Genomic DNA, 27113 nt, shown 5'->3' with positions numbered 1-27113 from the left:
GGCAGGAGGGCGGGGCCTCTGGGAGGTACAGCCCCACCCCCACCCATGGTGCTTCTTACAGGTGGGGACTCGTGTGGGGCATCCACGGAGCTTCACATTTCTGGGCTATTTCAGCCAGTGCCTCTGAAGTGGCCACAGCCTTGGGCCAGGTTCCCTCCTGAGTGGCCCCCCACGGCGCATACTGCAGCACAAGAATGGCTCAGCCTTGATCCTCCAACCTGGCACCATCCGCACCATCCGCATCCAGCAGTGCTGCGGCCTCAGCAGCACGTGGGGCCTGGGGCCTCCTGTAGGGCGCTCGGCTCCTGCTCCCGGGATGAGCTCCTGGGGGCCCTGGTGGCATTGGCCCGGACAGAGATGTGGTCCCAGCCCCCCTGGAAGGAGAGAGCTGTGTTACAGGGGGTGCGAGGGCTCTCAGGGGCTCTGCCTGGGGACCTTCCTTCCACCCCAACTGCCCTTGAGTCCCATTGCGGGCAGTGTGACACAGCCCTGGCTGGGCCAGCTGCCCCCACTCACCCCGATGCCGTAGTCCCAGCCCTGCCCACTGGGCTCGTGGGGCTGCACGCCTGTGCGATGACACACTGTCCCCCGGCTCAGACTGCGGCTGCCCTGGACTTTGTCAGCAATCACCCAGACCTGGAACACAGACCCGCTGAGGCCCGGCCCCCACTGCAGTGGGATCGCTGGGGACCTGAGCACCCCAATACCCGACACCCTCTGACCCCCCGACCTGGTCCAGGGGCCCCACAGACACGCTGCACACGTTGTTGGACACGTGCTCCCAGCTGGAGCCCTGCGGGTAGCTGGGCGTGATCCCCTGGCGACACCACAGGTTCCCTGCGGAGAGAAGCGGGGTCAGAGGCAAAGGCCGCCTGGCCATCCAGCCTGCAGGCCCAGCCTCCGGCCTCCTGCGGGGTGGTTGGGGAGGCTGGGGGCCCGGCCACCCCGTCAAGGCCTCAGCCCCTGCTGTCCTCTCGCCTGGGCCAGCACGGCCCTCCACACGCTCTGGGCTTCCCCAAGCCTCATAATCGTCCTATTGTGCCTAGCGGGGCTGGCGTCGTGAACCTCTTTCTACTGCGGTAGGAACTGAGGACAAAGAATTTTTAAACAAATAAAAAGAGAACCAGATATCTTAAGCAAACACCCTGGATTTCAGTCTTTTTTTAAGACAGAGTCTTGTTCTGTTGCCCAGGCTGCAGTGCAGTGGCAAAATCACAGCTCACTGTAGCCTCGAACTCCCGGCCTCCAGCGATCCTCCCACCCAACAAAGTGCTGGCATCACAGGCATGAGCCACCTTGCCCAGCCTGGATTTCAGTCTTGATTCTACCTCTCCCAGCCTTCTCCTTATCTGCAACAACTCAAATACGGCAGGGAGCCCTGCCTGAGGGGACACAGGGTCAGGGATGGCCTCCTGTCACAGGCCTGGGGGGAACCTTCTAGAAGATGCTCCTCGTGCAGGCCCTGCCAAGCAGCGTCACCCTGGCCTTGATGCTGTGCCGTTGGCGGGTGCCCCCAGCCCGTGAAACTTGGGGAAGAGGCTAAGTGCCTCTCACGGTGGTTACAGGTCTTGTGTCAGGGGCCTGGGGCGGTGCTGCTCCGTCCTGGGCCCAACCCCCGGTTTCCTCTGGAGGGCCGGGCCTGGGCTGTAGTCATCTTATGGTCACTGAGACGGGCAGGTCACACCTGCTCAGCCCTGGCACCTGGTGCTCCACTGTCCCTGGGAAAACATTGCCCAGAAAGGCCTGGACACTTCTGGAAAAAGGGAGGACCCCCCCCCCCCAGCCTCCTGCAGCCTGTCCAGTGCGGGGGGCCTTGTCCCATCAGGTGCTCAGGGACCCCGCAGCTCCCAAAGCACCATGGAGGAACATCAGAACAACTTGCCATTTTCATCCAGGGCGTACACCGACGTCTGCCCCACAGACACCTGCTTTAGTCTCTGTTTAGGAGGAGACGGGATGTGGTACCAGCAGTCGCCTGCGATGGGAGAGCTGACTCAGGCCGCACCCTCAGGCCCAGACACAGCTCGCAGTGGGCCAGGCACACCTGACCTGTGTGGTCTCGAGCACACCTGACCTGTGCCCTGCCGTCCATCCAGCACCCCAGCCTTGCCCTGGGCCCTCTGGAGGCCATCGCAGGTTCAGACTCATCTCACCAGCATGGACACGAGGGTGCCCAGCCTGGCACTCAGTGGAGAGCCGGCCCGGGGGGGCTGCCCTGCCAACCCACGCTGGGCCCTGTCCGAACGTCCAGTAAAGAACATGCCAGCACAGCCAGCCCTCCCGGACAGTCCCCAGAGTGGGCCATGAAGGGTGGAGGTACAAAGTGACCCCTAGAAGGGTTGGCAGGCCTGGCCAGGGCTGCCCCATCACTAGGTGGTCCCAGTGGGACAAGGACGCAGCCTCTGGGGGGACCCTGGCTCAGCCCCCACGCCTGGTCCAAAGGTGACGTTCAACAAACGCTTGTCAAGCTGAACTGCAAATGACAAGACCAACCAGCCAGTGCCCCCAACTCAGACATGTCACTCGCTTATCACAGCCTCCTGGGGGGTGGCACTCACCGGCAGGCCGGGAGGGGGACACAGAGCCCCGGTAGAAGGCGGAGCCGTCCCTAGCCACGGCCCACACCTGGTAGCAGGCCCCGATGGAGACGGAGGTGAAGGGCTGGTCGGTGCCCACGTGCAGCCAGGAGGAGCCCTGGGGATGGGCGAGGGGGCGCTGAGGCGGCCACCAAGGTCGCCAGGCCCAACCAACCCCCCAAGGTCTGGGTGACACAGGCCCAGCAGGTGGGCAGAGGGGCAGCCAGGGTCACACAGACCCAGCCCTGCCTGACTTGGCCCTGGCGGTGGCCTGACCGTGGCACTTGCTGAACCCTCCATTCACCTTCTCACCTCACACGCAGGGAAAGCAGCAGCGCGTGCACCTGACCACGGCAGTGTTCCCGGGCCTGCCTGTCACCCTTCCCCAGGCCCCGAGAGGGGGTGGGCTCCTTGCACCAACCTATCCTCAGCACCAGCTGCCCACGGGGCCCAGTGGCCCCCTCGGGAGGCCCAGGGAAGTCGAGCTCAGCCTGACTCCAGAGCTGGAGTCCTGGTTTCAAGAAGCACCAGGCAAGGTGCTCACCGCAGGGTTGAGTGCGGACACGCCCAGGCGGCACAGCACGTCCCCCTTGTCGCTGACGGCCCAGAGCGCGATGCTGGGCCCATTCCTGTCGGTGCCTGGGCTCTCCGGGATGATGGACACGTCCCTGAGGGCGATGGGGGCCACCTCCAGCCAGGGCCCACTGGTTACCAGCTTGCATTTTCTATACAGTGGAGAGAGAGCACAGAGGGGACTCTGACGTCACCGCACTGGAGCCCTGGGCATGAGGGACGGGGAGGCGAGAACTGGGGGCCAGGACCCCGAGAGGAGCCAGGATGAGCACCCAGAGGTGGCTCCCTCCCCACCCCCACCCCCAGCCAGGCCTGTCCTCTGTCCTTACAACTGGCCAAGTCTGCCAGTGACATTTCTCTTATTTGTTCTCAAAAACAAACTTCTGAAACCAGAGAGTGCTGGGAGCCCGCGGGCGTTTCCTGGGCTGACATTTACTTAGACTCGGCTTCCTGGCTTCCCGATCCCTCTCCCAGTCCCTCTCCCGTTGCTTCCTGGGACCGAGGTCAGAGGCCAGGGACCCGGCAGGGGAGAGAGCGAGCAAGAGTGACCATCACTGTGGCCCCACCTCACCTGGCCCAGCACCTTCTCCTGACAAAATCCTTCATGGTTTTGTACCCATGGTAAGAACTGCAAGAGAAAGAAGATGAGATCAAGGCCGCTTTGTGGAAGTTTCTGGAAAGTGACCCCGCAACCATTCTTTTGTTACCCGTTACAGGGCACACAGCCTCAGTGTAAGCCACTGACGGGCTCAGAGAAGTAGGTGTCGTGGTGCATAATCCTTGCCCCCAGGGATAGCAGAGGGGCCGAGGCTGGGGGCAGGGTCAGTCTGGGAGCCCTGGCTGCAGCGAAGGGCCGGCCCTGGGTGAGCCACAATCTGGGGGCTGCTTCCTCCTCCCTAGGCCCTTCTGGCTCCATCGTCTTCTGGCTGGAAGTGACTCCTGTGCCCCGAAGGGCCTGTCCATGCCCTGAACCTGCCGCCAGGCCCCAGGGCTGCCGCTCCTCACCCACCTGCCCCTGGCGTGGGGCCAGGGCTAGCCAGGGCTGGGGGCAGCATGGTGCAGGGGGGTGCTTACGCGGGGAAGTCGCTGGCATACTGCCACCCCTCCTGGTCAGTGCCCCCAGGCACGCTGAAATCCACAGACCAGTCAGAAACCTGGGGAGAAGTGAGTCAGTGAGGACGGGACCCCCAAATCCACAGACCAGTCAGTTCAGGTGGACACCCCCCACCAGGGGGGAACAGGGGGCTCACCCAGGTCCACTGCAGAGATGGGGGCTTCGTGCTGGCCTTGGTGCACTCCTGCAGCCCCGTGGCGTCACTCCACATGTACCGGTCCGTGGGTAGACCCCTGGGGCAGGACAACAGGGGCGGGCTGATGAGGGAGAACCGAGAGCAGGCCTGCCCAGCCCAGGGACCTGTAACGCCCAGTGGGGGCCTGAAGGGAAGTTCCGGAGCTCCAGCCCCAGAGCAAGCCGTCCCCTTCACTCCCGGGGGGTGACAGGCAAAACCAGAATTGCCCTGGGCAGGAGACCAACTGGGGTGACCCACATCACCTGGGTGCTCTGTGCAGTGTGGAAGCCACCTCTTTTTCCCTTTTGCTACAGGTTGAACTATGACCCCAAAATATGTCGAAGTCCTAACCCTACATTCAACATCTGGGAACACAGCCTTATTTGGAAATAGGGATTTTGCAGATGACCAAGTTAAGATGAGGTCCTTGGGGTGGGCCCTAATCCAAGATGATTGGGGTCCTCATAAGAGGAGGAAATTTGGATCCAGGCACACACAGAGGGAGGCCACGGTGAGGACACAGAGCCCAGGACAGAGCCCTATGGCAGGTTCTCCCTCACGGCCCTGACAAGGAACCAACCCTGTCCACACCTGGTCTGGGCCTTCCAGCCTCCAGAACAGAGAGACAATACATGTCTCACGCTCAAGCCACGCAGTCTATGGTACTTTGCTGTGGCTGCCACAGGACACCAGCGTGGCAGTGAGCAGCACACGTGCCGGTGGGGACAGGCGGCTGTGAGGCCGAGGTGCCTGAAGCCTGCAGTGGGGCACTTGTGGGCGAGGACCGGTGAGGCCCTTAGCCTGCCCTCTCCAACGGGCAAGGGAGCACCACCCCGCTCTTCGTGAGGACCAAGGAGAACGTCAGGAGGACATCGAGGTTTAAGTCACCAGATATTTAAGAAACAAAAAACCAAACCAAAAAATCTCACACTAACATCCTGTGTGGATGCTACACTCGGCTGAGGTACAGGTTTTCAGGAGATCTTGGCAACGTGCATCAACCGCCTTAGAAATGTTCAAATCCTTTGATTTATGGGGCAAACAGAGAGACACAAATATTTACACGCGAGGGAGTCCTTTACATTGTTCGTGTGGCAGTGAAAGGTCACAAACAATCTGCACGTTCAAGACTAAGTGGAGGTTAGATTGGCCGGGTCCACCGCGGGTATGGGGTGGTGAGGCCGTTGCAGCCACCATCGCGGGCCTGGCCTTGTCGCCCCCACGCAGACACAGGTGAGCACAGGGGGTGGCTGGGGGACAACGTGCCACGTGCTAACAGTGGTTACTATCTCTGGCTGGTGAGATTAGGGTTGTCACGGAGTTTATTCTTCATATCATTTGGTATTTATTTTGCCAATCTTGAAAATCAGGAAAGAAATCAATTGTATGTCTTTATACAGCCTCGAACAGTTAAAATAGGAAACAAAAAAGTCTGTGCCATTTATAATGGTACCAAAAAATATGAAATATCATCTAATAAAAGATGTCGGGACATTCACATAGAAAATTACAAAACCTCATTGAGAAGAAATTACGTAAATGGAGGTATAAAGTCTGTCCATGGAGTTAGAGACTTACTCGTGGAAGAAAACTGTTCTTCCCAAGGGACCTACAGATACAAGATCTTCCCAACCAAGATCCCAACAGTTTTTGAGAACAGTGACAACCTGCTTCTAAAACTCATCTAGAAATGCTCCAAGAGCCAAAACGCCATGGAAGAGAATTTGTTCTACCAGCTTTGACACCTTCCCGTGGAGAGACAGTGACTGCACCGTGTGGATTAGTTCAAGGACACCAATTGCTCGGCGGGAGAGACTAGGTCTGGAACAGGCTGCTGCCTCTTGCTGCCTGGACACTTGATTCAAGACTAAGGTGGCACTTTGTAGTGCCGGAGGGAGAGGACAGTCTTCTCGATAAATGGTGTGAGTCACCAGACATTTAAGAAACAAGCAAAAAACCAACTTGACCTCATGCTATCTGCCAAATAGTCTGGGGGGTGGGGAGCAGCTGCCTGTTTCTGTACAGCCTACAAGCTGATGGTGGTTTGTACATTTTTAAATGGTTGAAAATAGCCAGAAGAAGGCCAATGCTCTGTGACATGTGAAAATTACGTGCAACTCAAATTCCAGTGCCGAGCAGTTTCACTGGGACACATCGATGCACGTTCCCTTACGCGTTGCCTGTGGCTGCTTTCAAGTGACAACTGCAGAGGTGGGTAGCTGTTGACAGAGGCCGCATGGGCCACAGAGCCTGAACCATGTTCTATCTTTATAAAGTTTGCTGACTGCTGTTCCGGAAGACAGCAGAATATGTCCGATACCTCCGGTTGACGAGATGTTGTGAAAGAAATTTTTAAAGGCCCTAAAACTTTATGCAAAGAAGATGACTAATCAGCTGAGTCACATTTAAAAACCAAAAGTCACCGCTAAGAGAGGGAAAAGGCAGACCGCAGCACAGGAGCCAGCTCACCACCGACCAAAACACGCAAAACACAGCAGTGTGCAAAGTGATGGCAGGTCTTGGAGACGAGGGGCTTTGAGGGGGAACAGCTGGGAAGGGGATGGGGGCAGGGAGGTTTGCAATGTCCTGGTCCTTGACCTGGGTGCTGATGACACTGGTGCTCGATTTGTGATGACTCAGTGACATATATAGAGAGAGATACATCATACATACAGACATGTACATATATTTGCTTTTTTTTTTTTGAGACAGAGTCTCACTCATTTGCCTGGGCTAGAATGCCATAGTGTCAGCCTCTCTCACAGCAACCTCAAACTCCTGGGCTCAAGCAATCCTTCTGCCTCAGCCTCCCAGGTAGCTGGGACTACAGGCATGCGCCACCACGCCCGGCTAATTTTTTCTATATATTTTTAGTTGTCCGATTAATTTCTTTCTATTTTTAGTAGAGACGGGGTCTCGCTCTTGCTCAGGCTGGTCTCGAACTCCTGAGCTCAGAACGATCCGCCCGCCTCAGCCTCCCAGAGTGCTAGGATTACAGGCGTGAGCCACCGCGCCCAGCCTATATTTGCTTTGTGAACTTTGTATGTCATACCTCTTAATGAGTGAGTTTTTAAAACATGCATTCTGCTTAAAGATTCAAGGGGAAAGAAAACCTTGGAGAGCAGTAAGATCCAGTCAGCTCCAGGCCACAGTGGATGTTGCTGTCCGGTTTCCGTCAAGGCAGGGGCCTGACCCAGGCAGCACCCTGGCCAGGCACCCGCGCCGCTCACCTGCTGGTGTAGCCCGTGACAGGGTTCCAGCGCTGGTTCTCGTAGATGTACACGCTCTTCACGTCTGACTGGGTGTAGATGTTACTGGTGCTGCTGGCCAGGCCTGTGGGGACAGGAGGCTGCTGGGACCGACTCCGGCTTTCTGTCTGAAGCGCTGATTTCCGCAGAGAGCAGGTGGGAGGGCGGGTTGGAGCCAGGCCGGTGGAGGGGGGCGAGTGGGCCTGCTGCACTTATCTCTTGGACCGGCCTGGCTTGGGTTTCTCTCCCCCATGCCCTGATTATCCTGGGGTTACGCAACCTCAATGAGAAGAGCCTGCTCTGCATTAAACCTCCCATCCCCGCCACTCCCAGCACCACGACCTCACACTCTGTTCTCCACTGCGCCTCTTCTTCCTTGCCATCCTCCTTATTCACCGGGAAGATGCGAGGCCTACCCAGCTCACTCCTTACTAGCAAAGGTACCTTGGACTGTTAACTTTACCTCTGTGAGCCCCAATTTCCTCACTTGTACAATGAAGATGAAATTCTTGCCTCACAAATAGGAAAGTTGGTAAGTTTGCTCAGATGCATGTTCCTGTGGTCTTAGTGGACCACAGTTCTACAGGGTTAGCTGCTCCCCACTGTGGGACATGTGGGCTGTGGCTTAAAATGTCCTTTTTCAGTGTTTCTGCTTCCATTTTCCAGCAGGAGACACAAGGATTCCACCTCGCAGAAGCTGGGGGACCCACAGGGGTTCAGCAAGCTCTGGCCCTGAAGGAACAACCCACCTAACCAGAGGCCAAAGCTGTGGACTTGGAATCAGGGGACTGGGGACTCGGGCTGCCCAACGCCCCAAAGCTTCACAAACAAAGGGCTGGACGGGTGGCAGCTGCCTTTCTAGAATCCTCAAGGCCTTTGGCTCAGCAGGTGTGTCACCAGGGGCGTGTGGGAGGCAAGGCCTGGTCTTGGGCTCCTGAGCCCCATGGGTTGGCCCAGGTTGGCCCAGCCTGTGTGGAGGCTGGCAGTGGTGAAGGTCACCTGTCAGCCAGCTGCTAGCCGAGTGTGAACACTGGGACAGCAGCCTGGCACTGGGCAGGGGAGCCAGGTGGGGATCCGGGCAGGGAACACCCTCACCTTGGAAGCAGCCTCCACCGTAGCCGCCCGTGTACACCCAGGCCGTGTGGTCGTAGCCGAGGCCCCACACCACACCCTGGCTGTTGGCCTCCACCACCCGCAGGTGGCCTCCCATCTGCCGCCAGAACCTGCGGGGACAAGAGAGTGCGGCGGGAATCTCAGTCCCCGCTTCCCAACCTTCCACTCACCACGGCCCTTTGTTCTGTGGGCCTTCCCCGGACATGGTATTTTATAAATCCCAGGTGTTCAAGCAGACAGAATCCTACCCTGCATGGCTTCCCCTTTTGTATGCATTGACGCTATAGAGCTGGCATGAGAGGGTCCCTCACGGGCAGGGGGCCTCAGGAGCCTGTCCACCCAACCCTCAAGGTGACACAGATGGGCGCAAGGCCAGCAGCTGTTTAACACCACCCTTTGGGGTCTGGGATGTGGGGATGGCTGGCCAGTGACAGGTGCAGCCAGGCTTGAATGTCACGGCAGAAAGCAGGAGGTGACGTCTAATCATCTGCATGAGCGACGACAGTGTGGCCAGTGGCTGCCAGGATGTCAGCAAGAGGCTGCCCAGAGACAGCACAGCCTCCTGGGCGGGCAGAGTGCAGCTGGCAGTGGGTCAGCCCTCTGTGGCCGAGGCCCTGTCCCTGTCACCAGAGGTGGTCTAACTCACTCGATCGGGTGCCACTACCCCCTCCTGTGGCCAGGGCTTCCTGGGCTCGTGTATGTCCCCTGGTCCTGACGTCTGCTGGTAACTTAGCCCAGGGCCTCAGCAGTGCTGGGTGGCCTGCTGGGCAGTCGCTCTGACCAGGCCTGGGACAGAACCGTGAGCACTGGTGTCCCCCGCTCGGCCCTCCTCCCTAGGACTCTGCTCACACTCTTTCCCCAAGGCAACCTCATTCCCTCTGTGGCTTTCAGTGCCCTGACAGTGACGCCTCCCACACAGCGTCCAGCCCTGGCTGCCCACCTCCTGGTCCTCCAGGTCCCGCCTCCACCGGAGCCTGCTCCCGTCCTCCCAGCCACCAAGCTCCAAGTCCTCTTTCCTGCCTCACACTCAGTGGACCTCAAACCCCACCATCTCTACCCAGAAAACACACCCCCAGTCGAACTTTCCCTCGGCCAGCAGCTACTCTCTCCTCTCTGCCCCTGGGCCCCAGCCACCCCATGCAGCAGGGGCTTAGTAGAAGTTGTAAGCGGCTGAGTGCCAGGTCTGTGCCCCGGGCAGGTGGAGGGACATGCCTTCCCAGTCCTATCCCGGGACCCCAGGAATGGGGGGCTGAGCCGGCTCCTCCCTTCTCCACGTGCCTCCTGACACACAGCAGCTGCTGGGCAGCGCCGATCCGCCCTCAGCCCAGCCAGGTTCTGGTTCCACAGAGGGTTCAGGGCCTGGGAACCAGCAGCCTCTGGTCCCATGTGGGCTGCGGTCCTCAGGGGGCTTCCCTTCTGGAACCACGGGCACTGGGTGCTGGGGGAGGGGGAGCCCCAGGTCCCGTCTGAGCGCAGACTACTCACATCTGGTCGCAGGGCAGCGGGTGCTCCTGGGCCTCCAGGTCCGGGCTGGGCTCACTTACGAAAATGTCCCCCTTGCAGGTGACAGACCAGATGGCCTGCGGGGATGGGCGGCCGTGGACCTTCCGGCTCTCACAGCAGGATAGGCTGAGCAGAGCGAGCTGCCATGGCACACTGCTGGTCACCACTGGGCAGGCCGGGCTGCCCTGAGATGGCCGTCCCCAAATCCCGGCCCCGGGGGACCACCCCCTACTCACCCAGTCGTTCATGTCCTGCTCGGTGGAGGCAGCCAGACGCACAGGCCACCTCTGGCGCGTCCTCTCAGGGGTGTACAGGGCAAAGGAGTGCTTGCCCTCACTGAGCAAGGGCACCAGCACCGTGACTTCGTTGAGGAACACATGGATGTACTGTTCAGAGAGTGGGCGCATGGGCAGGGCTGTCACCCGGGGCAGGGTGGGCCTCGGGGAGGTAAGCCCCCCACTGTGGGGGACAGACAGGGACAGGTCACCGTGATTCTATGGAGTACGGCCTGGGTCTGCGGGTCTCAGTGGTGGCTACAAGGCCAAGCAGTTTCCAGCATCAAAGCCAGACTCTGTGAACAGATGCTGCTGCTGCATCTTAAAGAGATGCTTTTAAAAAATGTATTATTTCATTTTATTTTTATGTTTAGAGACAGGGTCTCTCCCTGTCACCCACGCTAGAGTGCGGTGGCATAATCGTAGCTCACTGTAACCTCAAACCTCCTGGGCTCAAGCGATCCTCCCACCTCGGCCTCCCAAAGTGCTGGGATTACCGGTGTGAGCACCGCGCCCGGCCAAGACGGCGACTGCCTGGCACGTGCCGGCTGTCGGGAGGGGTGAGAGACCATCTTCCCAAGCCTGATTTCTCAGCTGGAAAACCAGAGTCTGTAAGCAGCTGCTCGGAAGGGAGGTGGCTCTGTGAGGCCGTGGGCGCCCTGGCACGCACCTGCCTGTGACTTACAGGGCCCAAGAGCGAGCGCTTGATAAACGATGTGGATCCCAGACTGAGCACCTCGGCTCAGCGTCCTGGACCCACTCCTGCACCCCCAGCCCTGTGTCCCCTCTCCTGGGAACGCTGCCCCTTGGGGACACCCCACCCTGGGCACCCTCAGCCCCGCACCCCTCTCCCAGGCTCCTTCCACAGTGGGGACCCCCCATCTCACCTTCTTCTCCCCGTGGACCACGTAGTAGATGAAGAGGATGCTGTCCCGAGCGCCATCGTGCCCCGTGAACTGCTCCAGGGCCACACGGACGTCTACCCACTTGTGGGGCTTCCAGTCGCACCACCACTGCAGGGTCCCGGTCTTCACCCACACCGACTGGGTGCGTGCCCCAGGGCAGGGGGACAGTCATGGCAGGCCCTGGCCCCACAGACCCTAGAGCCCCACTCCCAGCACCCCCAGAGACACCCTAGTACCTGGCCTCCTTGCTTCCTGAGGGGATCTCCGCCCCCAGTTCCACCTCTTACGCTAAAGACAACAGTAACGCTGTGGGACACCCGACGTGTTCTGGCTGGGGAAACTGAGGCTCAGGGAGGTTCCGTGCTGGGCCCAGTGTCACAGAGTGAGTCAGCAGCAAAGCGAGACCCAAGCCCTGGCCCGCCTGTGTCCAGAGGCCCAGCTCCGCCACTAGCTGGACGCTTCTGCCGAGCCTGGACCAAGCCCCTGAATGAGGCTGGTCATGTGCTCCAGGTGGGTCTCTGAGGGCCTGGGCAGGGCCGGCCCTGGGGAGGGTCTAAGGCAGCCCTCGCCCCTGTGCTGACTCGTGTCAGTAAGACGATGCCCATCTGGGCACCAGGCTATCCTTAGCAGGGACAGGACAATGCAATTCCCCTCCCCTCCACCTCCCTCGGAGGTTGCTGCCACCTCAGGGTCCCCAGGGCTTATATCCCATCTGGAACGCAGTGGGGCCTGAACAAAAGTTCTCCAGGATAAAAGAATAAGCAAATAAATCTATTTCTTTATCCTTGAATCTGCTGCGTGGCCTGGGAAGGATGGACAGAGGGGTGGATGCACTCGTCTATTTTTTCCACCCTACCTAAGGGGTGGTATACAGCAGGCACTCAGTGAATGCCTGTTGGAAAAAAATGCATCCAGGGACAGCAGGGTGCCCACCTGCTCCACGGCCTGCTCGTAGTGCCGGAAGTTCTCCAGCTCTCGCTTGGTCCTCTCTGTGAGCTGCTGGAGAATCTGCTTCCTCCAGGCGGCGGTCTGGGCCGGCATGATGGAGAGTGACAACGTCTGCACCGAGGGGGACAGGCCTGTGGGCCAGCCAGAGCCTCAGGACACCGTCCTGCCTGCAGCTGGGCAGGAGGCCAGGGCTTTTATTCCCTACACGATGAGCTTTTTCTTGCTAGAAAGCTACAATCTTTGCAAAATGCCCCGTGAGCCTCTCCCCACTCTTCAATCTGACGGGCAAGTCGCTGCCCCCTAACAATTCAGCTTAGCAAACAGCCACCGCTGCTAGGTCAGGGGGTATTCAGGCAGGACAGTGGGTCTGCCCAAGCCCCCAGGCCTCCTCTTTCTCCCCAAGTCCCCCAGGAGCACCCTCTGGGACACCAGGCCCTGCCGATGGCCGCAGGCTCCGCAGGAAGCCTTACCTGACTGGGCAGTGAACCACTTGGGCATGTAGCAGGCCTCCACAGCGCAGCCGCCTCCCGACACCCAGGCCCACAGCGGGTGGTCGTCCGCTCCATAGGGCTCCTCCAAACCCAGGGGGAGGAGCCCCAAGGAGGAGAGGCCAGTAGGCTCGGGGAAGCCAGCAGCCGAGTGGCTGGGCACCTTCTTGGGCTCCTTCAGGTCAATACTGGTCCAGGGAAGCTCCGCCGGGGTGGAGGCCAGGCCAGGGCCGCCCTTGGTAGGGCAGGCATTCTCCATGGCACCCTCTGCAGTCCTGCCGGCCCCTGGGCCTGAGGACAAGCTCTCCTTGAGGTTCCTGGAATTGTCCAAAGACTCCACGGGGAGAGGCTGGCCAGGTCCTGGTCTCTCAACTTCCGAGGAGGCATCAGTGTCGCTGGGCGCTGACTCGCCACTGCCTCTCACCTCGTCGCCAAAGAAGCAGCCAGCACTGGGGACAAAACAGGGCAGACCTGTCACTGCCTTGTGGGGGACGCGCATTGCTGTCAGGCAGCCCTGGCTCCAGCGTGCTCCACCACGGCTGCCCACGCGACCCTGGGCAAGTCCCAACCTCTCTGAGCGCCCGTCTCCTCCTCTGTGCAACACACACGACGATACCTGCCTCCCAGGGAGCAGACCCCTGAGCGCCCCTCAGACCAATCACATCAAGTATCTGCAGGTCGAGATCTAGAATTAGGATTTTCTTTTTTTACTGTGGTTAAATACATGATGTAAAGATTACCACCGTAACCATGCCCAAGCGCATAGCTCAGGGCATTTAGAACATTCACAGTGTCGTGCAACCATCACCACTACCTAGTTCCAGAACTTTTCATCACCCCAAATGGAGACCCCATACTGTGAAGCAATCACTCCCCATCCTCCTCCCCGCCACCCCCGACAACCACCAATCTGCCTCTGTCTCTAGAGACTTGCCTACTCTGGACATTTCATAGAAATGGAATCGTGGAATCCACATGTGGCCTATTGTGTCTGCTCCCTCGCATGATGTGTCCAAGGTTCGTCTGTGTGTAGTGTGCGTCACGACTTCCTCCCTTTTTGTGGCTGAGTGATGCTCCATTGCACAGTTCGGCCACATTTTGTTCGTCCCCTGATGGGCATTTGGGTTGTGTCCACTTTGGGCTGTTGTGATTAGTGCTGCCATAAACATCGTTGTGGAAGTTTTTCCTTGAACACCCGTTTTCAATTCTTTTGGGCACATTCCTGGGAGTGGACTTGCTGGGTCATACGGTAATTCTGCGTTTAACTTCTTGGGGAGCTTCCAGACTGCTCTCCACGGTGCTGCGCCATTTTACATTCCCCCCAGCAGTGCACATGGTTCTAATTTCTACAGATCCTCACTAGTGCTTGTCATTGTCTTTCTTTTTGATGATGGTTGTCCTGGTGGGTGTGATGTGGTATTGATTAAGGTTTTTATTTGCATTTCCCTAGTGACTAATGATCTTAGTATCTTTTCACATTGACTATTTGTGTATCTTCTTTGGAGAAACGTCTATTCAAGTTCTTTGTTCTTTTTTAATTGGGTGGTTTGTCTTCGTGTTGAGTTGTAAAACTTCTTTATATATTCCAGACACTAGACCCTTAGCAGACATAGGATTTGCAAAAATTTTCCCCCATTCTGTGTCTTTTCACTCTCTTGATGGTGTTCTTGATTCAGAAAAGTGTTTAATTTTGACGGAGTCCAATTTATCTATATTTCCTTTTGCTCCCTGTGCTTTTGGTGTCATATCCAAGAGCCACTGCCAAACCCAAGGTCATGAAAATTTGGGGTCACTAGTTTTTGAAGCTTCTCAGCTGATTCCAGTGTGCTGTCCAGGTTAAGAACTAGCAGCTGAGGAGACTAAAGCCTCAGGTGAAATGTGAGCAAAGCCCTTCCCAGCTCCTCCCTGGCCCTCTGGGCTGACGGTGCAGTAGGGTGATGACCACCAAGCTTGGGGAGCGAAGAGGTGTGGACCAGGGGCTGGGGAGTCCGAGCTGCAGAGCCAGGGCTCCATGTGCCATCTCAGTCAATGCTCATGTCTGTGAGCACTTCTGCTGTAGAGCTGAGGTGTCCCCAGCTCGGACACCAAGTCACTCATCTGTGCTCTCATGGCTGGTGGACAGAGCTGGGATTCACCTGGGCTTTTTAGACCCGTGGGTCCCAAGGTGAGGTCCCCAGGACTGCAGCAGTGGCAGCATGACCCGGGACCTTATGGGAAACGCAAAATCTCAAACAGAAACTCTGGGCTGGGGCTTGGAACTCCTCCATGTCTGAAGGAGCCTTCCAGGCAACTCTGGCGCATGCCAAATCTGAGACCACTGCTCCAGACAAGAGACCCTCCATCGTGCCCTGGCTTCCCTTTCAGAGGGGCCTTAGAGTCCACCCCACAAACAAGCCTTTTCTCTCCCAGATCTTCTGAACCAACGGACCAGCCCTGCTCAGGTGGATCCTGGCTCCTTTGGGACACCCCAGCCTCAGCCTGCCCCCAGGTACAGCCCAGGGTGTCCAATGACACCTCCATGCAGCTGCCCCAGTTTCCCCCAGGACCTCCTCTCTGGAGGCCGAGGTGGCTGAGCAACACACCAGGCACAAATCTGAGGGCAGGAGGCTGCAGCCCTTAGTGGTTCTTGTGGGCCAGAGATGGATTTTCTCCTGCCTGGGATAAGACCCATCATCCTGCCAAGGCCAGGTGGCAGCCTCCTCTGGAGGCTGCCCTCCAAGGCCACAGAGAGCCCATCCCTAGTCCAACTCCTCCACACCCTGCCACCTGGGATCACCTGAGAAGACTCGACGAGCTGCCGGAGTGTGACCGGTCACACTCTCGGGCTGCGATGATGGCTTTCCATGTCTTTCCGCTGAGCTCGCTGGGGGTGACGCCCTGCCGGAAGTACATGGCTCGGTCCTCGCAGCCAATGCCCCAGACCTAGAACAGAGAGGGTGCTGCTGGCCTAGGGGCTACTCTTGCTTGCTGGGAGTGTGGGGGTAAGACGGGGGCCAGAGGGTTGTGCCCCAGAGCTAGAGGACACGTGTGCAGACACAGGCAGGAGCTGCCACGTGTGGGGGGTGTGTGCATGAGTTCGTGTGAGGGCTGGAGGTCCGTGAGGGGCTGTGCAGGAAGTGGAGGGCACACCAGCAAGCTCAGGAGAAGCAGGGACCTGGTCCTGGCTCCCTGACCCAGGCAGACCCAGGGCTCTGGGGTGACAAGATGCAGAGGTGGTAGTGTGGCTGGTGGACCCTGTGCTGGGATATAAGGTCCACCCATGTCTCTGTCTTCTGCATGGCCTCTGTTTGGAAGCTGATCCCCAAGTGAACCTAAAGACGGTCCTGGTCTTTTTAAAGATGCAAAATAACCTCGTCAATTCTGGGCTGAATCTCCTGGGGAAGCGTGGCTGGGCTGGAGTGTTGCTCTCTGCCCTTGGTGCTGGGGAAGGAAGGTTTGCTTAGGGGCCAAGGTGGCCTTGCTGGGTGGGCTGTGGCATCTCTATCACTTGGCCAAGGAAGGCTGAGCCAGTCACTGCCTCAGGCTCAGCCCCCTGGGCACCAGCAGGCACCTGTCCTGCACCAGCCACTGTGTGCTGCGTCGCCAGGGTGAATGGCAGGAGGACGTGGTAGCTGCGGGAAGCCTGGCACCCTGCAAAGAGCTTCTGGTGCAGTGCGACAGGGTGCGGGTGTCGCCTTCACAGCCAGGGCTGCACCTTCTGAGTCTTACAGCTGCCCAAACCTCACTATCTCCGAGGAGGAGGCCCCGCCGTAAAACCAGCCAGGCAGTGCTTAAATGAGTGGCACCCACAGAGCCAAGGGTAGGAGATCAGCTTCATCCTTCACTTGGTGGCTGACTCACCTGAGTCAGCCCAGACGTTTCTCAATGAAACCTTCCAGTCTCCAAGATGCTCCCTGCCACCCTGCGGATCCATACTCATTGCTCTGAGGGTCCCTGGGGACTGACGGGGGACAAGCAGGAGCTCCGGGACTGTGGCAGAACCAGCCCGCGAGGCTGGGACCCCTGCTGTGCTGCTAGCACAAGCCCCCCTCAGTGGGAAGGGACAGTGGGACACCTGGAGGCTCCCCGCCCCCCCGAACCGTTTATGAGCTGCGACCCCAGCGCATACCTGGTCGTTGAGGCCCACGTTCACCATCGTCATTTCTCCCACCATCTCGATCCAGCTGGTGCCGCAGGGGTTGTGAGAGTTGACACCTCTTCGGAACCACACCTGGGAAAGTCAGAAATAAACATGCCTCCCTGGAGGGCCACTGAAACAGAATGGATTGTTTTAAAGCTCAGGACAAAGAAATGAATAATTTGATCCTTTGGTTCATGCCACAAATGAGCAGGGCACATATTTAGGGAGGAAGCGTCTGAACACGACCCTCTTCCCACACCCTGGCCGCATCCCCTTCTGCACTTGGCACCATCCCCACCCCACCCCAAGGGCTGGGGGTCACCTGGCCTCAGCCACACCTGTCCTGGCAACTTCCCACTGGTTCTCTGGCCTAAGGCTTGGAAAAGGCCACTTTATTGAACCAAGTTTGCCTCCGTGGAAGACAACGGCCTTAATGAAGTTATCTAGGAAAACTATTTCTTTAAAGTCGTTACTGGAATAAATAACCTATTTTGGTTTTTTCTTAGTGCTTCATAAAATAGTCTCTTTAAAGCTACTTTGTTCAGACCAACTTGTAAAAATACACACAACCCAACCTTATTCTCCCCAGGCCTGCCTGTGGCTCCACGAGTCACCTGCACAGGTCCGACCCCCCACCCTGGCCCCAATGCGCTCCCTCAGGGCTAGGGAACCCCACCTTGACGTGTGGCTAGAGACAAATCACATGAATCTGAAATTAGCTTATGTTACCGGACCAGCCTCTGATAAAATACAAATGACAAGGCCGGGCGTGGTGGCTCACGCCTATAATCCTAGCACTCTGGAAGGCCGAGGCGGGTGGATTGTTTGAGCTCAGGAGTTCGAAACCAGCCTGAGCAAGAGCGAGACCCCGTCTCTACTAAAAATAGAAAGAAATTAATCGGACAACTAAAAATATATAGAAAAAATTAGCCAGGCGTGGTGGCGCATGCCTGTAGTCCCAGCTACTCGGGAGGCTGAGGCAGGAGGATTGCTTGAGCCCAGGAGTTTGAGGTTGCTGTGAGCTAGGATGACACCAGGGCACTCTAGCCCGGGCAACACAGTGAGACTCTGTCTCAAAAAAAAAAAAAAAATACAAATGACAAGCACTGAGTAGGAGAAAGGGGCGGTGTTCAGTTAACTGGAGTGTCAGTAAACTAGCTTCTGATGACTTGAAACGTTGTGGTCTATTAAGTGATAGATGCAGTGGCTGCACCTTGGTCCGGGGTGTGAACGAGGGAAGATTTCACGGAGCCAGACATCCTGGAGACGGGCACCAATTTTAGCGACATAAAAGCACATGGTGCTTGGGTGAGGCCGGATTTGTCGAAAAGGGTTCAGATCACACTCACATGAACGAAAAAACATAGCCTTCGACGGATCCAGCCCCAGCATCCCTGTCTTACCTTCCGGTCTTTGGTGACAGCCCAGACCACGCCAACTCCCACGGAGACGTGCATGATCCCGTTTTCAGACCCCGGAGGCTCCACTACGGACCAGCAGCTTCCTAGCAGCCCAGAGAACCCCAGGCAGCCTCCGTCAGCCCAGATGCGGGGCAGCGAGCACCCCCTTCCCCCAGTGCGGGGCGAGGGCCGGCCCTGGGCTGCCCACCTGTGGGGCTGTTCCTGCTGATTCCTTCCCGGACTAGGGCCTGCCCCTCCCACAGCGTGGCCCACAGGAGGTCGTGGGGCCCACAGCTGATCTGGACCACCTCCCCAGGGGTGTCCACCAGGGACCAGGATGAGCCTTCGGGGTTGGAGTGGCTGACGTCCTCTCTGTACCACACCTGCGAGGTGAGAAGAGGGCATGGCACTTGTGTCACACGTCCCCACTGGGACTGGGGGCCGCAGCACCCTGACTGGCCAGGTCTCGTTCCCAATCCCACTGCGGTCAGTTAGAAAGACATGCAAACCCTGGACCTTAGCACCAGAGGACAGACTTGTTCCCTTCATCTGCTTGTGAGAACGTGACGCCACCCGGGCTGCTCCCGGCCAGCCCGTGCGTCCTGCGCCCCCTCATGGTGATGTGCTCTCAGGACACCTGTCTCTAGGGGAAGCCAGCCGGGGTGGCTAAATGGCAAAACCCCCAAACCCCATTGGTACAAATGACTAAAATGTCTAGTTCTTTTTCTCCTTAACTGAGTAGTTAAACTGAGCAACTCGCTCATCTCATCCAAACTGTCTGGCTCATTTTATCTGGAGGAGGCTGTTCATCACTTGGGGTCCAGGAAGGGCTGGTGACCCCCTCCAGAGAGCTGTCCTCACACTGGGGAGCCCTGGCCTCCAATCCTGCCACTGGCCCCCCACAACTGGCCCACAGGACCAGGCCTGGGAAGCCGTCTGTCCGCTGCCAAGTGGCATCAGTGCCTATCTGTCACCTATGGTCCTGGTCCAACCTCTGAGGGACCACAGGGGTGGCACAGGGCAGTGTGGCACACAGCTGGCACTCAGGGACATAGACACTGTTCCGTGGCCCCTCTCTTCGGGTCCAGGTGGGCATGGCCCCTTGATGGGGGCTCTGTCCCAGGCCAGTTCCCTACTCTGCCCAGCCCCCTCCCCGAGACCCTTCAGCATGGCTCGGAGGAAGCAACTGTGGTTAATGTAAGCCCAGGCCACACGTGACCCGCAGGTGAGCCTGCTAAAAAACCCTGCTGTGACTGTTCCAAAGCCAACTGGAGAATTGCGGTCAACTTGCGGTAAGAGTGACTGGATAATCACAAAGCGCAATTTAAAACCATGACTGGAGTGCTGCGTCACCTGTACGCAGAGCCATCTGTGCCACTGCTGCTGTCGGGGTTGGCCTTATTCTTGTGCTTATTTCACAAACTCCCTGAGAAAAGGATCTCCTCTCTCTAGATATCCACAGACCCACCATCCAGAAACCACACTCCTGGACGTGGTGTGGGAGGCACCGCAGGAGTTGGCAGGGTGCTCAGCAGCTATCTGAGGCAATAATATTGATGGTGCCTGAGCCCAGGGTGGGCCCTGACCAGTATGCTGGGGGCTCAGAGGAGGGACAGGCTAGGACCAGGCATGGGTGGGGGACAGAGGGTTCTGGGAGGTACAAGACCCAGGGCCCACAGAGCAGATCCCCAGGAGTGGGGTGTGGCAGTCCCATCACCTGCCTCCTGTGCAGATGCAAGGAGAACGTCTCAAAGGCAGCTCTCACCCTTCCTCCATCCCTGGGAGGACACCCGGGCCAGCTTCTCTCCTCCCCACCCCCCACCCCCACCTCCTGTGGCCGGTTCCCACAGCCACCTCTCATCCTGGGCAGAGGGGCTGGCCTTACCCTTCCCTGCACAGACACGGCCCACACCGACAGGCGGCCCGAGGGCTCCTCCGTGATCTCCCACCCCCCCACGGAGAGGTCATTGAAGGGGTCAGGTAGTTGCTTGGGGTCATCCTTCGAGGGGATCTGAAACAAGGGGGCAGGAGGCAGTGGCAGTCAGTACCTGGGTAGGACCCCTCCATGCCCACCTCCCCTCTGCCTCCCACCCCCAGCTTGGCCCCCAGCTGCCTGACTTCACAGAGAAGGCAGCACCAGGACTGCGGGTTCTTGGCCCTGGGTCCCCTCTGCCCTGTTCTATCAGCTGCTAGGCCTGGGCCACTGTCCCCGAGTGGTCACTGCTGCTCCTGAGTGGAAGGTAGACGCACCGCAGGATCTCAGCTCTGGGCATCCCAGTGACCTGGCCGCTGTGACTCTGTTCCCTCCAGTAGAATGGGGCTGATGACAGAACACGGCCCCGCTGCTGGCCGGCACCCTGCTGTTCCAGTCCCAGGACAGCCAGACTGGGCTGGCAGCCCCACCTCACAGCCGCGGGCTGTCCAGAGAGGTCTGGTGAGTGCCTGCAGCCTGCTCTCACTTGGCCCAGCCTCTCCTAAGTGGGGAGGTTCTCCAGGTTCATGAAAACACTAGAGCCAGAGGCGCTCCCTTGGTGGGGGAGGGGAGGACGGAAGTGCCAGAGGGAGGCTCAGCCTGGGACAGAGCAGCTTGAAGACCTCAGTCAGAACAAGTTCTCTGCCATGCTGGGCCATGGTCTGGCCGCGTTCCCCGTGTGGCCGTCTCCCAGATGAAGAGACGCGCAGCACCTTGGTATTCCCAGGATAGGAAACAGCTCAGAGGCCAGGTCCTGGGGTGGGGACGAGGCTTCATGTGACCCTCCTGCCAGGCCCTGCTGGCCCCAGTCCCCCATCTGTCTTGGCCCTGTACTGCCCCTAAGCCACACTCAGGTACTGAGACCTTGGCCCAGGCGTCCCGGGACTTGTATCTCCTGTACCGGATCCACTTTCGCCGCCGCACGCAAGAATTCCACTTCTTGTCTCTCGTGTAGGTGGCAGGAAAGTCAATGGCATATGTCCACCCCTGAAACACCAAGGTAGGGGCTCTGTGAGGCTCCAGGGGGAAGGAATTTAAAGAGCTGGGGAAGGTGGGGAGGAAGGAGAGGAAGAGGAGGGAGTGAGCCAGCACGAAAACCCCAATCCCCACCCCGTCACAGCAAGCAGAGGTCAGACACCATGGGGTGTTAGGGACAGCAGCATGGGGGGCCTGGTGAGCCTGAGGCACCCCCCAACCCAGGGCAGCCACGGTGGGTACTGAGTTCACCTACCCCTTTTTCGGTGGGCTCCCCTCCAAAGTTCTCATCCACGTACCAGTCGGACTCCCACTCCCAGTGCGGTGAGGGCAGCGCCACCCCATCCAGCGGCCGGTGCTGGAGCCCACTCACATCGCTCCATGGCCACCGGTCGCTCAGCAGGAGCTTCTCGCAGAAGCCACCCATGGGGTTCCAGCGCTGAGGGCCGGGGACACAGAGACGGCCTTGGACCCAAGCCTTCCAGGACGGTCCCAGGCAGGCAGGGCCTCTCCGGGGCCAGCAGACCCTGACCAGCAGGTCCCTCTTGCTGGTCTCCAGAATGGGAGGTGAGTAGAGGTTCTCCCAGGGCCCAGGGATCAGGGACCCCGTGCTTCTTCATCATGGCGAGCACATCGGCACAGCTCCAATGAGCAGAGGACCCACCCGCCAGCCACAGTGCTCCCAGGGGGCAGGCAGGGAAGGGCAACCTCATCCTAGGCTCCTGGACAGTGGCCGGAGCCCACTTCAGTCCCACAGACCCTGGACGCTACACCACTCGGAATTAAGTATAAGGAAGGGGATGCATGTGGGAATCGGGGAGGCTGCGGTCTCTGTTTCTCTTCCGCGGTTCATCACGTTAACCAATAACCCAGCAAACCCGCCCACCCAGCAACTCCAAATGTGCAAGGCTACCTGATTCTCATAGGCCTCCTCTCGGCGGCGGATGGGGACATCGCTGGCACACACGTACACGTAGACCTGGTTGTCGCAGGCGATGCCCCAGCAGCATTGCGTGGCTGCGCTGACCCGCTTGAACTCCAGCTGGCCGTCCTTGCACAGCTCCCAGTACTGGCTGGCCGTGGAGAGCGTGTACACTCTCCCAAACAGGTCCACTGCCCACAGCACCGAGTTGGGCATGGCGGCAGTGGCTGGAGGAACACTGGTGGCAGGAAGGCAAGAGTCAGTGTCCTGGCTCCGGGCCCAGGGGACATCAGCCAGGTGGGTGTGACTGTCTCATGCCATGGATGACAAAATGAGATCCAAGGAGGGGGGTGAGTAGTCACCCCACAAATTAGAAGCAGAGCCTGGTTTCCAGTGTAGATTCCTTTTTCTTTCTTTGCCTTTCCATTTTTTTTTTTTGAGACAGAGTCTCCCTCTGTTGTCTAGAATGCAGTGGTGCCACTGTAGCTCACAGCAACCTCAAACTCCTGGGCTCAAGCGATCCTCCTGCCTCAGCCTCCCAAGTAGCTGGGACTACAGGCATGCGCCACCACACCCGGCTAATTTTTCTATTTTTGGTAGAGACGGGGTCTCACTCTGCCTCAGGCTGGTCTCAAACTCCTGACCTCATGTGATCCTCCCAGAGTACTAGGATTTACAGGCATGAGCCACTGTGCCCAGCCTTCCTTCCCTCTAATTATGGGTATTTTTAAAAACATACAGAAAAGTACAGGGGAAAAAAAGGTAACATCTAAGTACCTACCTCCCCAAATTTAATGAATATTATTATTCTGTTATATTTCCTTCAGATCTTTCCTTTCAAAAGAATAAATGAAAGCTTACAGATTTAGTTGAGTCTCAAAACATACAACTGTCCTGCTGCCGCCCCAGGGAGGGCAGGTCTCTCCCCCTACGCTGGTCCCTCCCTGCTGATGGCATCCCAGCCAGAGCCTTTCGGGGGTCCTGCAGGAGCCATGTGACCACGTGAATTCAAGGATGTAAGGGTGCTCTCTTGATCCTCCCTGAGTGACTGCCTCTTGTCCCCCATCGCTCTCCTGCTATTCTCCACACCTTTCCTTTTCTCTTCTCTTTCTTTGTGCTTTGTAGGGGGTGGCCCAGGCTGCTGCTAAGCTCTGCCACTGACCACCCCCCACCCTCAGGCCCGACACTGCTGGGGCTCCCTGGGGTGTCATTTCTGGAGCCCTGGCTTCTGGTAGGAACAAGCTCCCTCTTAGGTCCGGAGCCGAGAGAGACACACACCAAGCCTCATGTGTAGCAAAATGCTGTTTATTTTGAGCATCTGGGTGTAGATGGGTGGAGGCCGAAAAAAGCGTCCATGAGAGAAAAGGGGAGAGTCTTGGGTTTTATAGAGGGTTTCTCTGGGAGGAGTAAGTGGGCCAGAACAGCTGCTTGTAATAAGTTCTTTTTCAAACAAGCAGCTCCTGGGACCCCTGCCCCAGTCAAATACATCCTTCAGCTCTGGAGTCGTCCTTATCGGGGGAGCTAGGGAGGGACAGCCCTCATTCCTATGGTGGGGAGGGGGAGGCAGGAAGGAATGCTGGCTGTAGCTCTCTGTTAGATTTACAACATCTGGGGACTCTCCAGACTCCTGAGGCTATTGTTTTACAAGCCTAAGTTTTGCATTAACCACATTCTGTCCTATACATACTTTTGGGGTTCCTACCTGGAACAAACCTAACCTTCCCTACCATGGCAGGGCCACATGGCCAGCCACAAGGCAGACAAACGCAGAGTGGCCAGAGGAGGACAACAGGGCAATCACGACAAGCTCTGCCTGACAGGGCGGCTCCCAGATCCAACCCTGGAACACTGCCCTGGGGCCAGAAGAGAGGAAAGAACCTACGGATGAGGGTGTGGCCGGTTTGGTTTGAAAACAGGAGTTATCAGGAGACAGTTTATTTAGGTGCCTGGAGGCTGGGGCCAGTGGCACGTGGGTGTTTCAGAAGGCAACCCTAAGGACAGCAGGGGATGGAACACATCTGAAGATAGGAGCATCTGCCATGGGCAAAATTGGCTCTTTGGGAACAAAGTGTATCTTACAAACACCAAGAAGACAAGAGAGCAGGTTGAGAAAGAAGCGATGGAGGAGATAAGAGACAGGAAGACAGGAAACAGAGCAGAAGCCGAGCTCTGGGAAACACCTACAACAGGAAGAGAAACAAGAGAAAAACAATAGGAAGTTGACTCTCTAGTTCCTAAAAAAGAAAAAAAAAAAAAAACAAACAAAAAAAACAATAGGAGGACAACTGACCAGCAGAATGGAGCAAGCCTGTGGGGAAAGAGCCCCTGGCAGAATAGGTGACCTCCTTAATCTCAGGAGCACCAGCGCCCATCAAATGAACAGGAAAAACCAAACACCAGTCTTCTGGAGTCATTTGACAACCAGCATCTGCATGTAGATGCCTAAGTTCGGACCCCTGGTAACTCCCAGCTACCCCTTTATTCCTCCCTGGTCAGGGTCCCTCTGGCATCTTCACAGTGACTAAGAGTGCCCAAGCTGCTTGGACCCAGACTGCCAGTATTCAGGTCCTGGCTCTATCACTTTCTAATGCCACCAAAAGCTAACTAACCTCTCTGTGCTTTGATTTCCTACTCTATAAGAGGCAGAAAGGAATAGTGACATACTTACCTAGTTGTTGTGAGAATTAAATGAGATAATACAGGCACAGAGCTTTTAATAAACAGTGTTCAGTAGCCAGCAAGAACTCAATGAATGTTATTGATGTCCCCTGGCATTTTCACTTGGCATTATTTACTTTTTACTTGGCATTTGCTACCACAAACTGCCATTTATCTTTCATCTCTTAAGAAATCCACCAAACTCAAGTCTCTTTCTGGTTAGCCTTTCCTCACAACAGCGCTCTGCACACAGTAGGTGCTGAAGCAGCATTTAAGGATAATCACCACCAAGTACCTTCAACATACTGCCAACTCTCTAAGACAAAAACATTGTTCCAGGAAAGCAAAATGTCATAAACTACTTTTAAAGTAAGGTCATAATTGGCAGATAGATACATGATAAAGCAAGCATAGTAAAATGTCAATAGTAGAAGCTAGCTGGTGGATATGGGGATGTTCGCCACACAATTCTTTCAACTTGGCTACATGCTTGAAAATCTTCAATAAAATGTTGGGTAAGATTTTTTTTTAAATGTAGGGTTTCTGTGGTGTCATTTTAATATAAATTAGTCTTCAAAGATAGCTCACAATTCACTGTATAAGTAGCCAGTTTAGTTAGGCTCAGTCTGCGGGTTGAGCTCAATGAGTGGAGACTTTGACTTGTATTTAATACACTTTCCTTCAGAAAAATGACTAAGCAGTAATTTCCCTAGAGACATAATTGAACCTTCTGGCCAGTTAATGGAAGAAGACTCTGCTGTAAAGGAAGGATGAGGTGGGGGCTGTGTTTACAAACTCCCTTCAGAGTGGAGACTCAGCCACCAGTCACTCCCCAGCTAAAGGTGACCCAAGGTAAACATCCTTGGTCAGACACACCTTTCTGCCTCTGCCAGGATGCTGCCCCCACATCCTCACGTGCCACTTCCTGGCTGTGAACTGATCAGGCAACCTGTCCAGGCTCACTGGGTCAGAGGACTCTTGAAAGGGGGGTTGGAACACAAAATCCCATGATTCTGGCATCCTGCGACTTCTTTTTTTTATAGCAGTGAAAGGATGGGAGGACATCTTCCAAATAAACAACCTCTAATTTACCAAGAATATCTACAAAGTGAATTTGAGTTGACCCTTCAGTCATTCTGCTAAGAAAGCCTGCTCACCACCCTCAAAGCCATCTACCTTTCTGCACCAGTTTATTCACAGATCCTTTCAGAGACCAAAAAGTGCCCAAGGGAAGGGGGGCACAGATGTGGTAGGAGGGACACAGTACCAAGGAAGCCCCCAAGCATTTGATTCCTCTGAGTTGGGCATTAGGAGTTCTTCCTAAAGGTTTCTTATCACACTGTCACACCCGCCCGGTGTGCAAGCAGAGAGAACACTGCCTACTAAGGTAGCTTGCTGGCTTCCAAGTTCAGGGTCTGTTCAAAAGCGACAGCAGGGTTCAAAGAAGTGGGTGAAGCAGTAGAACTTGCATGGTAGTTGAGTCCTTCCTGAAGAAAACGGTCTGCCCAGCCCACTGGGCAGGAGGTGCCCTGAGTGAGCCTGGCATTCATCCCAGTTCTGTGCACTTGGGTGACAGGTGCAGGGGGCCTACCTGTCACCCAAGTGCATATGTCGGAGCCGGAGCCAGTAGCATATGTCGGAGCCGGAGCACTGGGCCCTGACCATCTGCCCACACTAATCCCAAGACAAGAAGATTTGCTCCCACCAATGCCCAGGAAGAGGGCTAAGCAGGCCCCTTGCAGCTCGATTCTCTAAAACAACCAAGCTCCGATGATTACCAAATCACTCCAGTCCAAAGGCTGTAGTGGGGGCATCCCCTGAACCCGGCCACTAAGCTGGCCTGTGGGCGTACCGGGGCGGGGAGGGGGCGGCGCCCTCCAGGTGCGCAGGCAAGAGGACTAGTACCTCCTTGCGAGTCTCCAGGTGAACGCAATGGGGGTTACGAGGGAGAGGCGCAGCTGCCCTCCGCCGCCGCAACCTTTCCCATGGCCCTGCCCGCCGGGCAGAGGGGGCGCAGCGCAGCACTCACCTGGCCGGCGCCCAGCGGGGCGGAGTCGCGGTGGTTGCTCCTTGGCAGCCGGGCTAGCAGGCCGGCCCTCCCCCGGCCCTGGGCTAGAGGGCGGGCCGGAAGCGGCAGTCGGGCCGGCG

General features: G+C 57.2%; 1 protein-coding gene across 1 annotated transcript; it reads right to left on the bottom strand.

Moving 5' to 3' along the window:
- On the bottom strand, nucleotides 1–27113 carry TECPR1 (tectonin beta-propeller repeat containing 1). The gene is made up of 25 exons (XM_012639100.1): nucleotides 26995–27113; nucleotides 22299–22545; nucleotides 21642–21824; nucleotides 21275–21397; nucleotides 20324–20449; nucleotides 18647–18821; nucleotides 18442–18542; nucleotides 17027–17128; nucleotides 15695–15840; nucleotides 12901–13367; nucleotides 12416–12561; nucleotides 11465–11620; nucleotides 10539–10688; nucleotides 10285–10442; nucleotides 8782–8909; nucleotides 7669–7771; nucleotides 4400–4496; nucleotides 4224–4303; nucleotides 3721–3777; nucleotides 3121–3301; nucleotides 2559–2694; nucleotides 1883–1975; nucleotides 731–837; nucleotides 517–636; nucleotides 1–374 (listed from the first exon to the last, which is right to left on the bottom strand). Exons 2-25 carry the CDS (start codon nucleotides 22521–22523, stop codon nucleotides 261–263), a joined length of 3474 nt encoding a protein of 1157 aa, XP_012494554.1. The 5' UTR covers nucleotides 22524–22545; nucleotides 26995–27113; the 3' UTR covers nucleotides 1–260.

This window comes from Propithecus coquereli, unplaced genomic scaffold (assembly GCF_000956105.1).
Source record: "Propithecus coquereli isolate 6110/MARCELLA unplaced genomic scaffold, Pcoq_1.0 Scaffold137, whole genome shotgun sequence".
NCBI lineage: Eukaryota > Metazoa > Chordata > Mammalia > Primates > Indriidae > Propithecus > Propithecus coquereli.
Note: the sequence above shows the minus strand (reverse complement) of the source record. Positions and strands in the feature narration are given on the sequence as shown.